The sequence below is a fragment of the Malurus melanocephalus genome, unplaced genomic scaffold (genome assembly GCF_030028575.1).
Source record: "Malurus melanocephalus ecotype Western Australia unplaced genomic scaffold, MMel_1.1 scaffold_299, whole genome shotgun sequence".
In the NCBI taxonomy this organism is placed as follows: domain Eukaryota; kingdom Metazoa; phylum Chordata; class Aves; order Passeriformes; family Maluridae; genus Malurus; species Malurus melanocephalus.
Window position 1 is genome coordinate 798,548 of NW_026623531.1, and position 19,846 is coordinate 818,393.

The following is a 19,846-nucleotide window of genomic DNA, read 5'->3' on the forward strand; positions in this document are numbered from 1 at the left end:
AGCCCGCTCCCATTCCGACTGAAAAAGCCCTTGCAACACAAATCCTGCAGAACTCCACCCCCAGACTGCCTGGCAAGCCTGGCAGTGCCCAGCCCTGAGAACCCAGACGACCCCATACAGCTGCAGGGGAGTGTAGGAAACAAGAGTTACCACTCGCAGCACCAACCTTGCTCCAGAAGCGGGCCTCTTGCTCCCAGGCGCCTGTCCTCCTTTGACATTGTGGAGAGGCTTGGCTACTTCCCCACCATGGGATCTAGCCAGGATAGCTTCATGGGCCGGGCTGACACTCCTGACTCCTTAAACAATGGGAACCCTGTTTCATATGCCCTCTATCACAGCCTGGACACAAACAACAACCCGCAAAGTGAACTTGGGACGTACCTAGGAGGTGGTTTTTGTGTTCTTTACTGGTGTCACTTTATCTGTCTTCTTGCTTCCTTTCTCCTTCTCTTTTCTTCCACAACCCTTGCATTTTTATGTCGCACCTTTGCATCCCTTGACTCTCTGGTTCTTTCCCCTAGTGTGTCTAATGTCCTTTGCGTGTCTTGCTGAGCAGTTTTGTTCAGGGCTTGTTAACAGCTGCACTTCTGAGAAACAATTTCTGCTGCCTTTCTAATCACATCAGGTTCAGTTTATCTCAAGCAGCTCTGGGGATGCAAGAATCTCCACAGGAGATATTTCTAGTCCTGTATCATTTTCACACATGGGAATTATAAACCAAACCCAGATGATTTGCTTTAAGGAGTAGTTTCTCAAGGTCTAGTTGTGTGTGTGTGTGTGCGCGCGCGTGTGTGTGTGTGTGTATGTATTAAACTTTTCTCAACAGTAAAATGCCAAATCATACTTTGATGGCAGTGAATCTTTTCTTCACAAAGTCCTTCTATGTCTTTACACTTTCCTGTATCATTATTTTCTCCTTGTTCTTGGATCTTTGTTCGCATGTACAGCCCAAAAGGGAAAAAAATGAAAATGGATAAATTATTGACATCTGATTGGCAATTTGGTCAATGGCAATTGAGAATCTTTATTGTCATAATGGAACAAATTGTTTACAATTATCTATTTTTTTCCTTTCTGGTTATGCTAGAWAAATCCATCTGTATTTTAACTTCCTTATGTTGTTTTGAAGTAGATTCAGAATCACCAAGGCATTTTGCACCAGTTGATTACATGGAAACTCCAGAAGAAATTATCCGCAGGCGACAYGATGATAAAGAGGTAATGCTCTCCTTTATGGCTTAGTAACAATAGTAGCAGCTCCACATACAAGAACTATAGCGTTCAGCCTTTTATAAGGACCACTTGTATATCCATGGCTATGTGTCCTGGAAGTTAGAGTAATAAACAGTAACTAGTTTTAATGTTTTAATTTCTGTACTCTGCCACTGTTTTGCTGTATAATGTGTATAGYTGGGTTCAGCTTGTTTCAAATAAACCTGATAGTTCTTATCAATTGCACAAAATTACATATARGGGCTTTAAATAATATGACAAGGTTGGAAATGTAAGATGTGGTACAACACCCCAGTACTTGCARATAAAGATTGTTAATCTGTAATTGTTCTTCATGCAAACCACTTGAGTCAGTATTAATCAAATGGTTGAAAACAGTATTTTTCCTGTGGGGCTCCTCRGGTTTGAACAGCAAGTGTAAGATGTTTTGAGCTACCAGAAAGTGGGAAGCTTTCCCCCAGTGCAAACTAGAATTCTTGATGGTGTCTAAATGTAGCAGTCATTTTTGAAATGGCTGAGCAATACTGGGACAAACTGAAATAATAGGAAAGCCACATAGACTTTWCAGCACTGAGTGTATTCAAGCTGAGTTAAAGAAGTTATAAAGTGATTGCTTTCCTGGAAGATGGAATTAATTTCCCCTGCCTGGGGGAAGTTTTTCTTTTAGTGTTAACTTTCTGAATTCAAACAATGTTTATGTGTGCTTTGAAATATGGTAAAACCTGCTCTTAATTCCTATGTGAAAAATGTTTTTTGCTGTCTTCACCCATGAAATAGTTAGTAATCCCCCCAAAATCCAGCATGAAAACTCAAACCAAACTCAGCATGAAAACTCCGATCAAAAATCTGAATTCAGTAAGACTTTTTGGTTTCAAATGAGTTAGCACACAGCTGAACTCTTCAGCCTAGAGTCAGGCGCAGAAGATGGAAGAATGCTTCTGCCCAGATACACAAGAGTGCATGTTTATTAATGTGCCATAGACTTTAGAAATCCAAAATAATTCTTAGATTTACTTTATTTTACGATGTGTGTTACGTGAGCCCAAGAGAAGCATGGAAGAACATGAATGTGGTTAGGCACTCTCCCAAGCTCCTTGCAAGGCTTAGGAGAGTTTGGTGCCTCTGAATTTACCAGTGGGACTGATTCAGGTCTCTTGGAAGTCAGTGAGAGAAATCTCTTGTTGGTTGAAGAGGATTTGRATCAGCTCTCTGCATTATCAGCAGTCTTCTTATAAGCTCCTTGGACCCACCCAAAACTTACAAAAAAGACCTCATTGACTTCCATCAGCTTTGGATCAGATCCTCTGTATGAGCTTGGTCTCAATTATGCCATAATGATGATGTACCTTCTGTGTTTATAAAATAAAAGGGTATTGTGTAGTTAGTAGAAACAATATTTGATACTGAACTGTAAAGCTCCAGTTATTTGCAGGGACCTCAGGAATTTTTAGTCACATTTATGGCAGCTTTTGAATGCCTTTAACTAGATGATTTACTGCCCATTTTATGCAATTTTATGGCAGAAACTTTTAGAGGACCAGAGACGGCTTAAACGTGAGCAAGAAGAAGCTGATATTGCCGCTAGAAGGCACACAGGGGTTATTCCAACGCACCATCAGTTTATCACTAATGAGCGATTTGGGGACCTCCTAAATATAGACGATACAGCAAAGAGGAAATCTGGGTCAGAGGTCTGTTTTAGTTACCTCAGTCTGCTGCTTGACCCAAAGCAATAATTGCCTCTCACAATGTTGTGCTTTAGGCCGACATTAGCTCTTCAGAGAATGTCGTTTGTTGGTTTTTTTTCCACCTTCCCCTCTTCCATTCTGGCTTCATTTAGATCTGCTTTGACTTTTATGCCTGGTAAATTAATTGATATCTCTATACCAAGCTGCATATATTAAAGCATGCCTGCTGAGAATTGCTGGTGCACACCTGTGATGCATGCCTTTAAATATCAGCTACTTAGTGAATCAAAGGCCTTCTACATCTTTTGCATCATTTTGCTACATTGTCTTCTTGTCTGTGCCTTATGCTTAGAAACTTCATGTCTTGTTGATCCTGGCCATGCAGTTGTCACATAGTTATTTTTTGAAATACATTGTTTCTTTCTTGAAATATGCTTCATATCCTTTAGAAACAATCAGAAAAAAAGTCCCAGCATGTTTCACTGCGTACAGCCTGGTTGGACTTTCTGAGAGAGACAAAGGAAGAGGTAGATATTTTTCCATGAGCCCAAGGCACTTTTCCAGAGGGCTGGATGCTAGTCCAGGTGTCGTACCAGATGCCTTTCCTGCCTCACATGAGGCGCTGCATTGCMGTGGTGGGTGAGGTGCTCACCATGTGGGTGGAGCACACCTGTCTGCCCTTTATTTCCAAATGCTCTGGAGCCTCAGGAATGTGACTGCTTCTTGTTTTATGCTCTRTGACCAAAATGTCTTTAAAATTGTCTGAGTATTTTGTGGCCATTAGAAAATCAGCCAAATAAACCTTTATAGCCTAGGCCTGCTGTCAGTACATCATCCATTTTGGCTCTTTAGCCACTGAAGACTTTTTTTAGACATGTGCATAATTTATTTGTATTTCCTCTTCACCTTTGTCTCTTTCCTACCAATTGATGCAGAGTACWTGGGTCACATTGCCGTGTTCAGCAGGGCTGGGTAATAATCAATAAGAGCCATATCAAATAATATCCTAATGTTTTTCCCAAATAGTCAATTTTGTTTTTGCATTCAAATATGAAGAGAAATTTGGTCCTGGAGCCCCAGTAACTGTAGTTACTGGAGCAGCTTTCATTCACCAGGTTTAATCACATTTAAAAGTTGGCTGTTAAATCCATTTCCTGTAGAGCTCCTAATTACTGCTGTACCAGAAGTTGGCACTTTGTGTCCTGGTGGGAGATGCCCATCCAGCATACTTGGACTGTAATACCAGTTGCACGCAAGCTTGTAGCAGAGTACCTGCATTTAATTTCTTCCCCATGCTAATATTAGCCATAGAAGAGTTTGGGTGATTTTCCTCAGAAGAGGGTTGAAAATCTAATTATTATTTTAATATATTGTTGTTTTTTGGTTYTTTTAATCTCCAGATGAGACCTGCTAGAGCCAAGTTTGACTTTAAAGCACAGACACTAAAGTGAGTACAGTTTGTTACTCCTACCTGGAGTGTTCTGCCTCTGCTTATTCCCCTAGGATGCAGCATTTTTGAAGTGTCATRTAATTGGATTCATGTTTTGGGGTGTCTTCATAGTAAGGCAGGGAAAAGTAATATGAACCTTACAGGTCATAGCATCTAAAGGACCTTTAGGAAAATATCTTCTTTCTCAGTGCATCTCTATCCCACATGATTTTTAGGACAAACCTGCGTTCTTTACTGCAACAAGTGAGTGCTCTGCCCTGAGGGTGGGTGGAGCCACAGGAGGGGAACGTCCTTTTCACTGTACAAAGCATAGCCCAAGGGTAGAAGGGACTTAAACATATGCCTAGCTTTAAACGTGTGGGCCCCTGACTCAGGAGTTTCCTGATTCAGAACATATAAGTGTGCGGAGTGGTCACTGCCCTCCTGGCMTCCATGGGTACATCAGCAGATGTTTCAGGTGTCCTTGTTGTACCTCTAGGCCCTGTTGTAGCCCTTTGGGTGAATCTCATGGTACTGCTTGTTCTTTTTGGGAAAGACTGCTCTGAAGAGGAGGCCTGGAAAGCCTCTCTCTCTGCCTGAGCCTGGAGAAGCTCTCCTTTTAACATTTCTAGGGAGGGAAGAAAAAAAACAGAATTCAATGAAGGACCTGCTGGTTTTTGTCTCAAGTACTAATGTCCTGGAAATATTTTTGTATGTTCTATAGGTGATGATTTGTAATAATTTAAATAGCATCTGTAATAAAACTGAGGTGGATTAGGTGTAACTATTGTGTCCTTTGAGTAGAACATGCAAGCGTGCCAGACAAAAGTAAAGCAGAGCTTGTAAAAATAGTCTTAGAAAAGGCTGTGTTGTTTATTTTCCTCCGGGAACCCGAGTAGTAAGTTTGTGAGCCTAGTAAAAGCTGGCCACAGTTCTTCAAGCTGCAGACATGCATAATTTTAGCACTGAAGTCTGCCGATTGAAATTCCAATTTTTAGCCTGGCTGAAGTCAATGATTGCACAACCACTGACCATCAGTGTAGTCACTGCAGGATCAGCATCAGCATGTGAGGAGCTAATCTAATTGGCAAACTAGCTCAAATTAAAATCATGTGTCTATTTGGAAGGCACTTGTGACATGACTGTTTCAAAACAGGAATTGAGGGCTGCTCTTTGTATCCAACATGGAAAGTAGCCAGTGTCGTATTTGGTTTGAGCTTGACCCCAAYTTTTCTGGAGAGTATGTTGTTATGAGGGCCCTCACAAGCCAACTTTTTTGACAGGATGCCCAAAGAGCAAGAGAGGTCTTGCACATCACAGTATGAACAGAGTTATCCTCAATATTTAGCTTGCACTTTGGGTGGAGCCTGATGTGTATCAATACGCTGATGCAGACCTTGCTACTGAGGGACTGCTGGGCAGAAAAAGAACACATCTCTTCTCTTCCAGTGAAGTTCTGATGGAGTGCTTGTGTTGTTAACAGGGAACTTCCTCTGCAAAAAGGAGATATTGTTTACATTTACAAGCAGATTGACCAGAACTGGTTCGAAGGTGAACACCATGGCAGAGTTGGCATCTTCCCACGATCATACATAGAGGTAGCTGCTTTCCTTGCAGGTGTACTCTTTCTTCACTCCCTTTCTGACAGAGACCAGTTTATGGGCTTTGTGGATGAGACTTAGCTGATTCTTTGTGTTCATTCTAGCTCCTTCCACCAGCTGAGAAGGCTCAGCCCAAAAAGCCATTACCATTGCAAGTATTGGAATATGGAGATGCTATTGCTAAGTTCAACTTCAATGGGGATACCCAAGTGGAAATGTCCTTCAGAAAGGTAGGACTTCTGTTGTGCTGATGAATTACATCTGGACATGATGATGTTTTTTAGCACTAGTAACTTGCAATTTCCAGATGAAAGCTCCAATAAGATAAGCTCTATATTCAGGTAGGATTCCTCCTCATCACCCATGTTTTTAATCCACAGTCATTATGTAGTGCATTGCAGTTATTGTTGCAGGTAGGCTGAATCAAGAAGTGCCAAAAAAAAATTGCTTCCTTAGGTCTGACTGAGAAGATACTTTGAGCCCAAGTGCTAGAAGCCTATCTGCAAGGCAAATTAGATACTTGGTGACAGGGCTTTCTAGGATGATTAGATTCAGTAGAGGCACACACAGTTATGTAATAATGGTGATGTAGAAAAAAAGGAAACTCGATTCACCTTCTCTGTGCTATGAGCCAAATCATTGAGCAAGCCAAGTTCTGTGGTGTTGAAGTGACTGGCTAGACCTGACTACAGAGTGAAGGGATGGGAATGGATTGTGTAATGGTTATGCAGTGCAAAGTCAGCCATATTTAGATTAAGTAGCAGCATTTCTCCATCTTGACCAGCTTTCTGTTTTGATGCTCAGATTAGATCTTCCTTGTCTTCTCTTCTAATTATATATGAAGATGAGGCTCGTGGTGTATATTAAGGATCTGGAAGTCAGTTTATTTGTCAGCAAAACAGGGGAGAGCATAGAGAGATTTAGATTAAACTGCAGACCTGTGCATACTTTCTGTACACCTTGTACCACTGAGAGTCTCATGGTCATCCTGAAACTGCTGATTTCCATTTTTTGACTGGCTTTAGCAAGTAGGGTCTTGAAAATGTGAGCATAATTGAGTCTGCAGACAGACTGAGTCAGCAACAAAAGATCTGCATTTTTTTTTTCCTTCTCTTAACTGAAAAATATAATTCCCACACAGAATTTAGGGTTAGGATCACATAATTGGAAATAGGCTGAGAACCACTCATCATTTTAGGTCAGCTGCAGCAAGATTAAAAATGTAATCTGCTTTGGAATGATGACACATGTTAAAATCAGAACTACATTGCTGTTCCTTCCCACAGGGGGAAAGGATCACGTTGATTCGCCGAGTGGATGAGAACTGGTATGAAGGAAGAATCTCTGGCACCAGTCGCCAAGGCATCTTCCCCGTCACTTATGTGGAGGTGCTCAAGAGGCCRGTGGTCAAGAATGCCATTGACTACCCTGACCCACCAGTGTCYCTCTCCCCCAGCCGCAGCATGACAGCTTCACCACAGGTATTGGGACTAGCAGCCACGTTCAGCACCCTGCAGAACAGAGGCATATTGGCATTCTTGTGCAAGAAGCCAATAGCTGAAAAAAGCTGTATTTAAGACTAGAATTTTGTGCCATAAAAGCCATGTGTTCCCTGCCTGTAATCTGCAACTGCAGGAAAAGGTGATGTTTCATTTACCAGAAAGGTTAATGAACAGATCATTTGGGGATTTGGAGACTCAGCTTTTTATCTCTGATGTGTAGCTGGAATCCAGGCCAGATTGAAAGGGCTGCAGTTCACAGCCATATGATTAAATTCCACTGCCAGAGATTGARTGAATTAGTTATCTAGTTTCTCCTGAGTATGTGTTTACACTTCACACACCTTCACTGTGGTGAGGGGAATTTTATATTATGACTATTAGRAGGGTGTCACAGGCTTCTATAGTCTGTAATAGTTATTATGTTGATCCCAGTCAGCTTGAATTTATACCTGCCCCTGTATGCTCTAGCTCATGACCAAGGTTTTTGGAGACAGGGTCAGGAGAACAGCCTGTGTTATTTGAACTGGTGCTAAATGAGCTCATATTTTGAGAGCAGGTTAGTCCATGAATATTAGATTCACTATAAACCATACTGCAGTTCAAAGCAGAAATCAAAGTGGCAGCAGGTGATTGTATGGGGATCCCAGAATGTTTGCCATGGCAGACTTATCAAGGAGGTAGCGAGTCTCTAAATCCCTTTATTTTGCTCCCTTCCTGCAAATACTCATGCTAGAAGAAGGTCAGTATACATGTCTGAGTCATGGCCATGAGGTTYTGGTGCATCCCCCTCTCACCCATGGGACCAAAACAAGGCCAAGACTGCAAGAAACAATTGGAGAATTGCGATTGGGAGGAAGGGATATATGGTTCAGAAAGGATGTGGGAAAAATGCCATGATTCATGCCTGTTATCTGTCTGGATCTTTTGTAAAAGGAGTGGTTTTAGTCTTAGCTATCGTATAAAGAGGAAAAACTTGTTGCTGATTTGGGATTCCCAGTCAAAGTGGACCTCAGCTGAGCTTTTCTGTGAGCTTGGCAGCCTCTCCATAGCTGCGGCCTACCCGCTACAAGCTCCTTGCAAGCTTCTCCCTTTGATGGAAGGGATCATAGCCACCTTTTTTTGTTTCCTTTGCTATTCTTTTGATTCCTCCCCTACTAAATGAGTACTCYCCCTACTTTTTTGCCTGACTTGGCAGAGGACTGAGAAACAGTTTCACCAGTGCTTGTGTCGCTGTTCTCACTGATGCTGCTGGTGGTAAGAGCTAAGGGCAGGACTTGGTGGTGTGTTCTGCCAGGACCTATTTTAGTCACCTAAAGAGCAAATGGCCASAGCTGGCTTTTTTGATCCCTTTCTCCTGCGCAGCTTCTGCAATGCATGTTTCCTGAGGAGCAGGCATTGTTCATGCTGGAGCTGGATAAAGTCAAAGTTCATTGCAGCAGTGAATTCTGGCTAGATCCACAGTGTGAGTTGCTGGGRCCCCATCTATTGCTGCCAGACCAGTCAAATGCTGCATTCTGCCATCACAATGGTGGCTTCAACTGCTCCCTGAGGTACTTCAGGCATATGKTACAAAGTCAGATGTCTTCCATAAGCTGTTTGTATCTGGGATCCTAGCAAAGACTGAAGATGGGTATTAGCAGCACAGATACAAGCTGGACTCTGTGGTTGGAGTAGCTGTGGACAGCATGTTCTCCAACATGGCACACTATCCTTAGAAAACTTATGCATGTGGTCACAGGTCTGCTTCTCTCCACACTTGCTCTCTCTCCTTTTACTTTTGCTTGGTTTTGTATTTCCTTATTATTTTTTTGTTCATTTCTTTCTTTTTCTCTCCTGCTTTTGTCTCCTTCAAGTCTCCCAGCTCTGAGCTGCTCCATACTCCAACTCCTCCGCCTTTGCCTTTTGCGCGCCGCGCTTTGTCTCCAGAGGTGCAGGCGGTCACATCTGAGTGGATTGCTCTGACCGTGGGAGTGTCTCCCAGCCCCACTCCTGCCATAACTCCTCCATTGCCTCCTCCGCCTGAAGCCTCCCTCTCTCACACTGACTATCTCTCGCCTTCTGCTGCAGCCAGCCCTTCCCCCACAGGCAGCCTCCATCATTCTCATCTCTCTGGCTCCTCGACTCCCCGGTCCATTAAATCCCCATTGCCCTCTTCCTCATCCAGACCTCAATCCTCTGCCCGCAGTTTCTACCAGGCCACTCCACAAARCGAAGAAAAGTTTGTTGACTCCCCTTCTCCCAGCGTGACCTACTCTAACTCCTCTCGCTGGGCAGTGGAGAGCCCTGAAAGCATCCTCGCAGAGCAGCGTGACACCACTGCCAGCCAAGCCTGGCTGCAAAAGACAGGAGAGGGCAGCAGCCACCCCGAGCAGAGTGCTCACGCTGTCCCCAAGATCTCTGTTGAGCGCTGCCTGAAACCATCCCAGCTAGACATGCGTGCGAGCCCAGAAAGGAGACCTGTGGGTTCCTCTGAGGACAACCAGTTGTGTCAGGAGCTAATGGCTATTGTTCAGGGAGGTAAAACAGACAAAAGAGACATGAGGAAAGGTGATCTGGGAAAGTGTCAAAGCGGGGAAAATAAGGTACTTCTCCTGCATGTGTGTGTGCTGCTCTGAATTGCTGATTTTTATTTAACTGGTGGGTTGAGGTTTGTGCTGCTCTGCTGGCAAAGCAGAGCCAGTGGTTGCCACATGTCATTTTGATGATCCTAAGACRCTCTTTCAGGGGTCACCAGTGGCATTCACTTGATAGCAGATCAAAAACTTGTAGAAGAGGGCTCAAGAGCAGTGTAGAGAAAATTATTTTAGAATAGATAACACAGGACTGACACAATCACATCTAAAGAGGTGGTTGTCCCAGATAGGGCTATTACCAGATGAAAGCATCACACAAGCTCCACTGTGTAGAATACAGGCAGTTTTTTGCTCATCAGAGATTTTACAGTGTGCAGTGGGTTACAGAATTTGTTTGTGTTTCCTAAAGCCAAGGGCTGAAAGGCCTTTTAAACGTCAGCCTGGTTCCTAGAATCACAAAAGGTATCCCCTGTTATCCTGGAGCCTATGGTTTAGTGAACCTTAATCTGGGATGTGCATGACTAAGGGATTGTTGTCTATGCATTGAGAGGAAGTTATTACCTTTGCATTTCTAAAATATGTGAAAGACTCTAGCTACAAATGAGAATTAGACCTAGTGACGCTTTCGCCCAAGAGTTTTTAGTTTCATGTAGCTGTATGTTACAATTAGAGGAAGCACAGGAGGAACTCTCCAGTAGCTTCTACAATGTATCTTCTGCCCTCAATCTCGGTATAGGATATGTGCCCTACTTTGCAGCTCTCTGTTGCCCATTGTAGGGTACAGCCAGCCCAATTWTATTACAGCACCCCAATGACTGGAAGTTTGGAGAATTTGTAATCATGGAATTATAAATGCTGTCTTGGATGCACTGCAAGAGCCTCCATGACATAACCCATCTGGCCAACATTAAATAATGAGAAACCAGGGTTTCCAAGATGACATGTTTCACACTGGGAAAACTTATGACAAATAATTTGATTTCTGCTCGAATCATAACCCTGAAGTGTACTGAGAGCTGTGTAAAGACTGTACTGTTTACTATCTAGATATATTTTTATAGCATTTTTTACACTTACCCTGCATGTTTAAAAGAGAGTGAGGTGGTCAGCTCAGACAAACCAACTGGAAACTGCACTTGCCCTTGCATGGAGTTACTGTTGCTGTGTGTGTTTCAAACTTGCTGGATAGTAGATGCTCTTATCACTAGCAGTGATTGTGATAAGAGAGCATGTGCCAAGCTCACCAATTTTTCTTTTCTTCAAAAGACTGCAGACTCAAAAGTATTCTCTTCATCTGCTCCTCCCTCTTCCTCTACCCTCTCTTCCTCTACTGTCACAACACAGCCACCTCCCAGACTTACACGCAGAGTCAATAAGTCACAGGTAATCATCTTTGCTGATTACTCTTCCATTGCTTAGAGTTGTTTCCATGCCATTCCATTGTTTTGTCATATGCTTATTGAGCCATTCATTGATTACACAGGTGAGATAGTTTTCCTCTAATTTAGAAGTTTTATTAAAAAAAAATTACTTCAAGGATGTGCAGAAGGGCAGGTACGGGCAAAATCTTCAGCTGCTGCAAATCCACATAGATCAAGTCTAGGTTTTTGCCCACTTGTAYCAGCTGAGGATCTGTTTTTCAGTTCCTCCAAAAGATAACAAAGCTGACTTAGTTCAGACCTTGAGCTCCTACAGCTTGATTGCATTATCGGGCAGTTGGTGGCCTTAGCAGGAATGGTGTAGCACAAGGTACTTTGGTTCAGGTATTGTTTGACCACCTGAGATTAGGATTCAGAGTTTGAGCATCTCAGAGCTGGGGATAAGGCATACACAATTTGGTGTGCCACAATGCCAGAATGCTCTGGTCTTGTTAGGTGGGATTCAGAGGTTCTGAGCTCTGTTCCTGAGAGCTACAAACATTTTTAAAGAGATGTGATAGGGTCTATGCAGCATAGCTCAGCCTCGGCACTTTGTGGCCCTGGTGCCCGGGCTGCGGGAATGAGCAGTGCTCACATCTGCTGGTGCCTCTCCTGTCCTTCAAGGCAGCTTCCACAAGATGGCAATATCTGAAACATAAAGTTCACAATTAGCAAAAATGGACTGAGTTTGTAGTGATGGGTATTGAAGAAGCATCTTTGGTTTGATCAGTGAACCAGGCAAGGTGCTCATGCAGGATGAATGTGGAAGTAGTTGCCAATGTTACTTATTTTCCTGATTAGTTTAAGAGAGAGAGGCAGTTTAAACCCTGACATTTTCCTGTTACTTTTACTCATTTTCCTCTACTTGTAAACTTGCACAACTCTTTACTGAGCRACCACCTCCTGCTTCCCATTCACTTTCAATATCTGAGTCTAGAAGAACACATATTCTGCTTTGTGTTAAAATCCATAGAAGTTCCTGCGTTGGCCTTTCTCCTGAGCTCTGATCTGCTTGGCCCTGCTGGTGCTTGAAGTGGATATAGGTGATCCAAAAGAGCAGGAGCAAAGAGCCATTTTTAGACAAAGATGTTTCTCCCCAGTGATGACTAGCACACAGTTCTATTTTAGGTGTTGCACCTGGTTGTAATAAGACCCCGTGGCCTTTCTTTGGAGTCAAAGTCAACTCAATATTTATATTTTATATGCCTTGACAATCAGAGCATTGTCAGTGTCAAGTTAAAACTGTGACGTTAGCAGTAGTCTTGACCTCCTTTCCAACTCTTGGTCTACAGTTGTTAAGGGAGCAGGAGTGGTATTTATATGTGCAAATGGTGTCATTATGTGTGTGACCCATACAGAGGCTGATGGTTTCAGCAGAACTTCAGGCAATACCCTGGAGGCTTTTCAAAAATCTGTACCTCTCAACTGATTTTAATCAAATGAGAAAAGCACTTAGCAGACATGGAAATTAGATGTTACATTTGGGGTTTTCTTCCATTAGTGTCCATCCCTAGTACTTTATGATTTCGAATCTYTTTTGAGGTACTTTATGAATTCGAATTTTAGTTTTCTTTCTCATTATAGAGAGCCTCTCCAGTTACAAAATTCTGACCCAGTGTTATTTGCAGGTTTAAGACCCCTTTTGTATAAGACTGGTGTGAGGGCTGTATTCTTGCCTGTTGCATTAAGTAAAAATATAAATTGCATTGGCTCATAAAACTCTTCTGAAGTTGCCTTTTGTTTGCTTTCACAGTCCAAACTAAAAAGAAAAAAGAATGACCCCACAGCATGTGAAGTTATTTCAAGTATAACTTACAGATAATTTATTAAAATATTCTAGTAAAACATATTATTAAGGAGTAACGTAATCTATCAAATTAATTTATTTCAAGGAACCTACAGGAATTTTTCAGTTTYATTTCTGTTGTACTCTGAGGTCCTAATTAGCACAGTATGACAGTCAGCAGTGGTGCCAGCAAGTGTGTGAGCAGTGCAGAATCTTCAGCCCTGGGACTGGACTGCAGCTGTGGGATGGGGAAGGCAGGGTTGGCTGGACAAGGGTCCCTGTATCACCTGGCAGCATGAGGGGTGTGGGTGGGGACCCATCTGCTCCTTTGCACTTGTGCAAAACCGCTCTGGCAGAGTGATAGTTTCACCTGCTTTTGGCTGGTAGAGWGGAGAGTGGATGTTCCCCAGCACAGACCGACAACCCTTCGTATGTTCATTGCTTTGCATYATGTTCAAGGTAAACTTTTACCCCTTCCCATGGTTTTCTGTTGCTCCACAGATTCAGCACAGCAGTGTTTCTGCCAAGTGCTTGCTGTCCAAGGCAGAGCTGCCCAGCCTGCAGCAGGCACTGGTACCTGCTTCCCATGGGAAATGCATTTTTTTCTGTAGACACTGCTTTCAACTTCTGATCCGGGTTCTGGGGAATCTTTCTACTATGACAGTCTTCAGGTCAGGCTGCTCCACTCTGCAGCCTTTTCAGTGTTCTTTGTGAGAGCTCTTCAGCCACCATTCTATTTGTTTTCACCAGAGCTGGGCTTGGGGTGTGCAGGGCTTTTTGTTTCTTCTTTTGCCTGGGCTGGGGAGGCCTCCCGCTCTTAGTTCTTCATTCACATGTGCTTATGTGTGCCCTTCTCTGAAGGAAAACCAATTTGTCTGTCTGTCTTGTGTGTCTGTTAGTCTGTTCCATTTAGCTCTGTCTTTACTCATGTRGTTCTTTAACTCCCACCTGAAATGGATGGAAGAAGACACAAGAGCTGTGATAGATGACACACTGATAACACTGAACTTCACTAGGAGCAGGGAGAGCACTGTTGAGCAGTCCCAGCATCTTTCTTCCAAACRTTTAAACCTGCCTTAGGGCTTTTCTAGGCTGTTAATGTAGAACCTTTTCCTGGTAATTTTACAAGCTTGTGGTGCTCTTTAGATCCATCCCCAAACTCCATATGAGGTGTAAACTCTGGCCAGCTGTGCTTCAGGACTGACTGTGCTGCATATTTGCATACACACTCTGTAAACATGGAGATACAGAGACTTAAGCAGTTGTTTAAGTTTATTCACTTAGTCTTAACAAAGCCATGTAGTGTGGCTGAGCAGGTAGAAGTTGGGAGGTCCTCGCCAGTTGTGAATACTTGGTCACTTTTAGGRCCTTAAGCTTACCTACAGCAGTAATAGGGCTGGCTCAATGTTTTGGAGGAACCTCTGTCTTTTATAYGTTGGAGCTGTGCCAAACACTTGCTGATTGCTCAGCCACCTCTAGCACGAGGGAGACACCACTGTAGGTGGTACATGGGCTGTCTAAACCCATGTTTGAAGAGCATTTGGACCTATAACACTTTTGTTTTTCCCTTTAATCTCTTCCTTCCCTGAAAAATAATGTAGGGTTTGGTTGATCGATTAAAAAAAAAAAAAAAAAAAAAAGCCACCTAGATCATGTTATCAGGGTCACTTGTTTTAATTAGTGTGGTGATACATTTACAGCCTAAAATTATGGGATTAGATCTGGTCAGATTTTCATCCTGTTCAGCTGATGCTGCATAGTTTCTGACTGTGGGGTGTTTCACCACCACCATGCAGGGCTCTGCTGTAGCCCTGGGAGTCAGTGCTTTRGTAGGAGCTGCCAGGATCTCTAGAGTAGAGGCCAGAGGGGATCCATTTAGTCTTGTGTCTTGTCAGGAAGCTGCTAGGAGGGTGAGGGAGACTGCTTGGCCTTTACCCCTGCCTGGCTGCCTCATGCAAGTCCCTAGGAGGATCCTGCCAGGAAAGGGAATGTGACCAAGTTTCTGATGTTGGTAGGCTGCACCTCCTGGTAACACACATACAAGCCTGAATGTGGAACATTCAGAGGCAGTGTCAATTTTTTCACTTCCAAATAACGAATTTAATTCATAGTTATTAATGCTTTTAGGAGGAAAATCTGGTCAGAGAGGTCACAAGCAATCAATGGGAAATGGAGCATGTGGGCTTAGGAGCTCATGGAGCAATTTTAGCAGTCAATTTATTGCTATGGAACAGAGTAGCACTTCCTTGAATTAAAAAAAAAARTGTTCTCACAGCTGCCTCAGCCTGGAAATTGGTTTTTCCAGCTACTTAAACACCTGAGYTAGCTCTGGTCTCATCAGATTTGATGCACTATATCCAGTTGGTTTGCACASTATTAACTTTAAATTTGTAATATTTTCAGGGCTGATAATAGAGAGGCAGGAGGGATTTCCAGGAATCCTGTGATGATTTCAGGCTCCACARTAAATGCTTTGAATGCAAATTCCAYTSCAATTAGTACATCRAACTTACATTTARTTTTCTTTCTATAGAAATATACATGGCAACCAAGCATTGTTTTGTAGGGCAGTGATCCCGGATTCCAGCACCAGATGGTAGAGCTGACTACAAAGGAGATGTTGTATGGGCCTAGAATGGGTCACAGTTCTTGAGAAAAGAGATGGTTTGCTTTAATTCGGTGATGGGCACAGGTCCAGAGGTCCAAGATATGGTTCAGAGGAGCTTTGAGAACAGGAATTAGAGAGGAATGAGCTCATCACTTTGCACTTCTCCAAAGTCTTTGAGCTTGTTTGTTCTGAAGGTGTCACAGACCTCTTTACTCTGTGCTTCTGCTCTGTGTGCCATGAGAAAGCAATCTTGTTACTGGAAGGCACTGCGGAGGTAAATAAAGGGGAAGATAAATCAAGGCCTTTGAAATTTAGTCTGAAAATTGTGTTGAATGATCAGAGAKCATGGCCATGCTCTATATCTCATCCAATCCACTTTACCAAGCAGTCCTGCAGGCAGTACACTAGCTCATACATTCTATTKGCTCTCAGCATGCACCTTGCTTTCMRTAGGTGTTTGAATATGCAAAAAGTGTGCAAAACCAGGCTGTGGATACCTGTGTGACTTTTTTCAGTGACCTTCCCCTTCCTCATAAAACCTCCAACCTCCAACACCCTGATTTCCCTTTCTGTGTCCTGTGACACACAGTCCGTGTGAAGAATGGTGGCTTGGGATTGAGGCAGGGCAGAGTGCAGCAGCTTCACTGGTGGTGGTGTTTGGAACTGGCTTTTCCAATCAGGGCCTCTAACCTGAAGCTGTGCCTTGTTGTGGGAATTAATAGAACATTTCAAATCCTTGCATGGTACAGGGTAGAGTGATTTTGCTGGGACTACATGGCATTGTGCCTTCTGAGGACCTGAGCTGTTGGGTTTTTTTTAAAAAGAAAGTGAGTTGCTGTTCTCTTCTGTGTCAAAGTCATTGAGGACTTTTCTAAAAACAGCAGCAGATGCCTTCCAGCATACTTTTGGCCTTTYAGTTTTGATGCTTTCAAGTATGTGTTTCTGTCCATGTTCTTTTCCCCCTACAAGAATGCAGTATGATACTATTGTGCCATTTCCAGCTGGAGTGGTGTCCACAACCTTCCACTCTGATTCCCTGCCCTAAGCTTCTGTTTTGCTGTCACCTTTCCCTTGGAGCATTCTGTGTGCTGCAGCGCTGTTGTGTTACTGTAGCCTCCATGTCTCTTGTGTAAATGAAGGATCTTGCTGTCCAGAAAGTATGGTGTTGGGGTGGGGAGGGGAAGAGTTAYTCATTTTCTTTTGTTGTCTGCACTCCATTTACATTTTTTTTTAATTCTGACCAATATAACATCTGCTAAAATGTCTTCCTTATCATTTGCTTGGTGATCACACAGCCTTCCCACCATTCATTGAGAGCTGGACCAGATCTCACAGAGTCTGAAAAGAGCTATGTGGTAAGGCCCCTGTTTAACTCAGATGTGTAGTCCTAGACACTTTTCACCCAGACAGTAAAACCTCAGTAGAGATAAAATGCCAGCACTAATTCTAGTTGCAAAGTAGGTACACATTTATCTCTTTGCATATATTGTTTGTTTGCAACAGAAGGGAATTTAACAATTAGAAAAACTGTCACAGCCAATGAGAAGTTGGGCTAATTGTGCTACCGGACCTGGGGTATAAAGTTAAATGAAGGCAAATGCATGAATGGAACAGCCCAACCTCACCTTGCATTCTTGAACTGACTTCATAGCATTTGGAATGGTGCCACTGCAWAACTAATTGCAAGCTCTTATGCTGCTGCTTTTAAAAATATGTGTATATGTATTTGTTACAAATCTTCAAACTAAATACCAAATTCTTCTGTATCTTGCCTGTTTTTCCATGCTTACACCTGGATCCCTTCTGCACTCCACTACCTGGATATTTTACCTGGATCTACAACTCTTTTTTTGTTGCTTTTTTTTTTACTGGACTTATATCCTGCAACTGGAATGTCCCATCTCTTCTTATCTATATTTTCCCCTCCCTTCCCCCTGTTGACTGTCCTTTGGGTGTTCTTGGATGTCAATGCTGCCTACCACACAGGACGCTGTTTGCAATGAGATCATAAACATTGCAGAAAAGTCTGTTCATTACTGCAGTACTATTTCTCAGCCTCTTGACTCTCGCCACAAGGTGACCTCTAATGACCATAAATCATCTCTCATCATTTCTCAGCAACCTCAAGCACAGCAGCAAGGAGCCAGCCCTGAGCGAAGTCAAACACCACGAGACATGTAAGTCCTTTTGGTTCCCATCTCTTCCAGGGGCCTTATTTCTCACTGGTGGTGAAGATGGGGGCAGGTATAAGAGCTCTTAGTGTCTCAGAAGTTAAATTAGAATTACRTGAGAATGTCAGCTTTGCTTTAAAGAATAAAAGTAGCCACATCTCATCATAATGAGTTTCAAACTGTGACCTTTCTGTCTGTATAGCACCTGTATAAGCTGTTTAACACCAATGACCTCATGATCCAGGACTTGGTCTCCATTATAGAAGCTGTCTTTTTATCTTGAAGCTGGCAACAAGTTAATATTCCATGGCTATACCTGACTCATATGACATGTTCATCCCTGTTCTTAGCTTCTCACAGTACAGTGAGAGTCCCAACACTGATGCCACTTGGTGTGTTGCTGACCAGTTCCACAGTGAATTGGTAGCTGAGAGACCAAGGCTGAAATTTTCAAAGCTTTCCAGTGGAGCTGCCACAAAGCTTAGTGGGGCCTTTCTCTGATGGTTTTGTGAGTAACAGCCTGCGCTGTGTGCTGGGACTGATGCCTACAGCAGCTGACTTGTGGAAGGAGCCTTTGCTTTCTCTTTATGCTGAACAGAAATAATTTATGCTCCATTGGCAGGGGACCCAAGCYTCCCCAAATTTGCCCAAAGATTGTTGCCACTTCATAATGATCCTTTCTAATGAATACACAGTGCCTGTGGTACAAGTGACATCTCAGGGCAGGATTCAACCTTGGGTTTTCTTTGTACCATACCTCCTCAGCCATGATTTATCCAGCACCTTAGAGTAGGCAGTATCTTTTCTAAAGTCCTTTGCTCTGCCATCTGGTGAGTTATGGCTCTGCCTGTGCACCTGGGCAAGGGAACAGCTGTCTCTTTTAGCCCAGGAATGAGTGTATCCAGGTTTTGGCTTGCACTCAATAGGATGTCTGTAATTGTACACTCTCCAGGTGCTACATGTTAGGAAGACTCTGGTTTGATTCCATGGAACAATACGTAATAGGAATTAGGGGAAGGGAAACATCTCCACATGAAGGGATGTTGTGGAAATCCAATAGCTAACATGTAGTATCTTTCTGGTTTTTAGAGTTAGCTACCAAGCCCTCTATAGCTACACTCCTCAGAATGATGATGAGCTGGAACTGAGGGATGGTGACATTGTCGATGTCATGGAGAAATGTGATGATGGCTGGTTTGTGGGTGAGTGTGACACTTTCCTGTCAGCAGAGCTTTTTGGGATGAACAGTTTTGTAATATGTCTGGAAGTTGCTTTCATTTGTGGGGTTAAAATGTTGAAAAAAATAGACTCAAATTTTTCCACAATTTCTCTCCTTTTCCTACCAAGAACATTAAAATTAGGCTGCAGGGTGGTGGAGCCTTGTTTTCCTTGCTAGGTCTCTAGTATTGCCTTTTTTATCTTCTTAATACCTCCATTCCTCCCTTTGTCCTGATCCTTCTTGTTCACACAGGTGACAGAGCAACAGAGGGAGCCAAGACAAACTGGATTTCTGTAGYATTTCCAGAGCTGAGGGAGCCATGACTAGTTAGCAGCTGGGGGGTAAAGGCAACACATGGATAGGGGTTGCAGTCCCTGAAAATCCAGCCTCARGTGTATGTTTAGCAAAATCCTTTGCCTTCAAAGACTGCAAGTCTGGGCAGTGTTCTCCATCTCAAAATTCCAAATCTGGGCTTGCTATCTCTTCTTAAGGGAGATTAGCTCATTTACACTGAGAGGAGTTTGACTTCTAGCCTATAGGCCCARGAGCTTTCACCAGCACCTTATTAATTGTTGAAGGGGAAGACCAAAGATGACTAGTAGGAGAAATAGTTGTTAT

The 19,846-nt window shown here is 43.0% G+C and overlaps 1 protein-coding gene across 32 annotated transcripts in view; it reads left to right on the forward strand.

The window, feature by feature from the left end:
- SORBS1 (sorbin and SH3 domain containing 1) overlaps positions 1-19,846 on the forward strand; it is a 158,892-nt gene that overhangs the window by 136,683 nt on the left and 2,363 nt on the right. For 14 of the 32 annotated variants that reach the window (XM_057377070.1, XM_057377071.1, XM_057377064.1 and 11 more), the window contains 9 exons: positions 1,130-1,218; positions 2,757-2,924; positions 4,322-4,368; positions 5,834-5,948; positions 6,056-6,181; positions 7,238-7,432; positions 17,134-17,193; positions 17,957-18,015; positions 19,099-19,211. In XM_057377070.1, coding sequence (XP_057233053.1) covers positions 1,130-1,218; positions 2,757-2,924; positions 4,322-4,368; positions 5,834-5,948; positions 6,056-6,181; positions 7,238-7,432; positions 17,134-17,193; positions 17,957-18,015; positions 19,099-19,211 — 972 coding nt within the window. The remainder of the gene's footprint in view (positions 1-1,129; positions 1,219-2,756; positions 2,925-4,321; positions 4,369-5,833; positions 5,949-6,055; positions 6,182-7,237; positions 7,433-17,133; positions 17,194-17,956; positions 18,016-19,098; positions 19,212-19,846) is intronic. The other 18 variants (XM_057377068.1, XM_057377086.1, XM_057377088.1 and 15 more) reach the window with 5 other exon arrangements.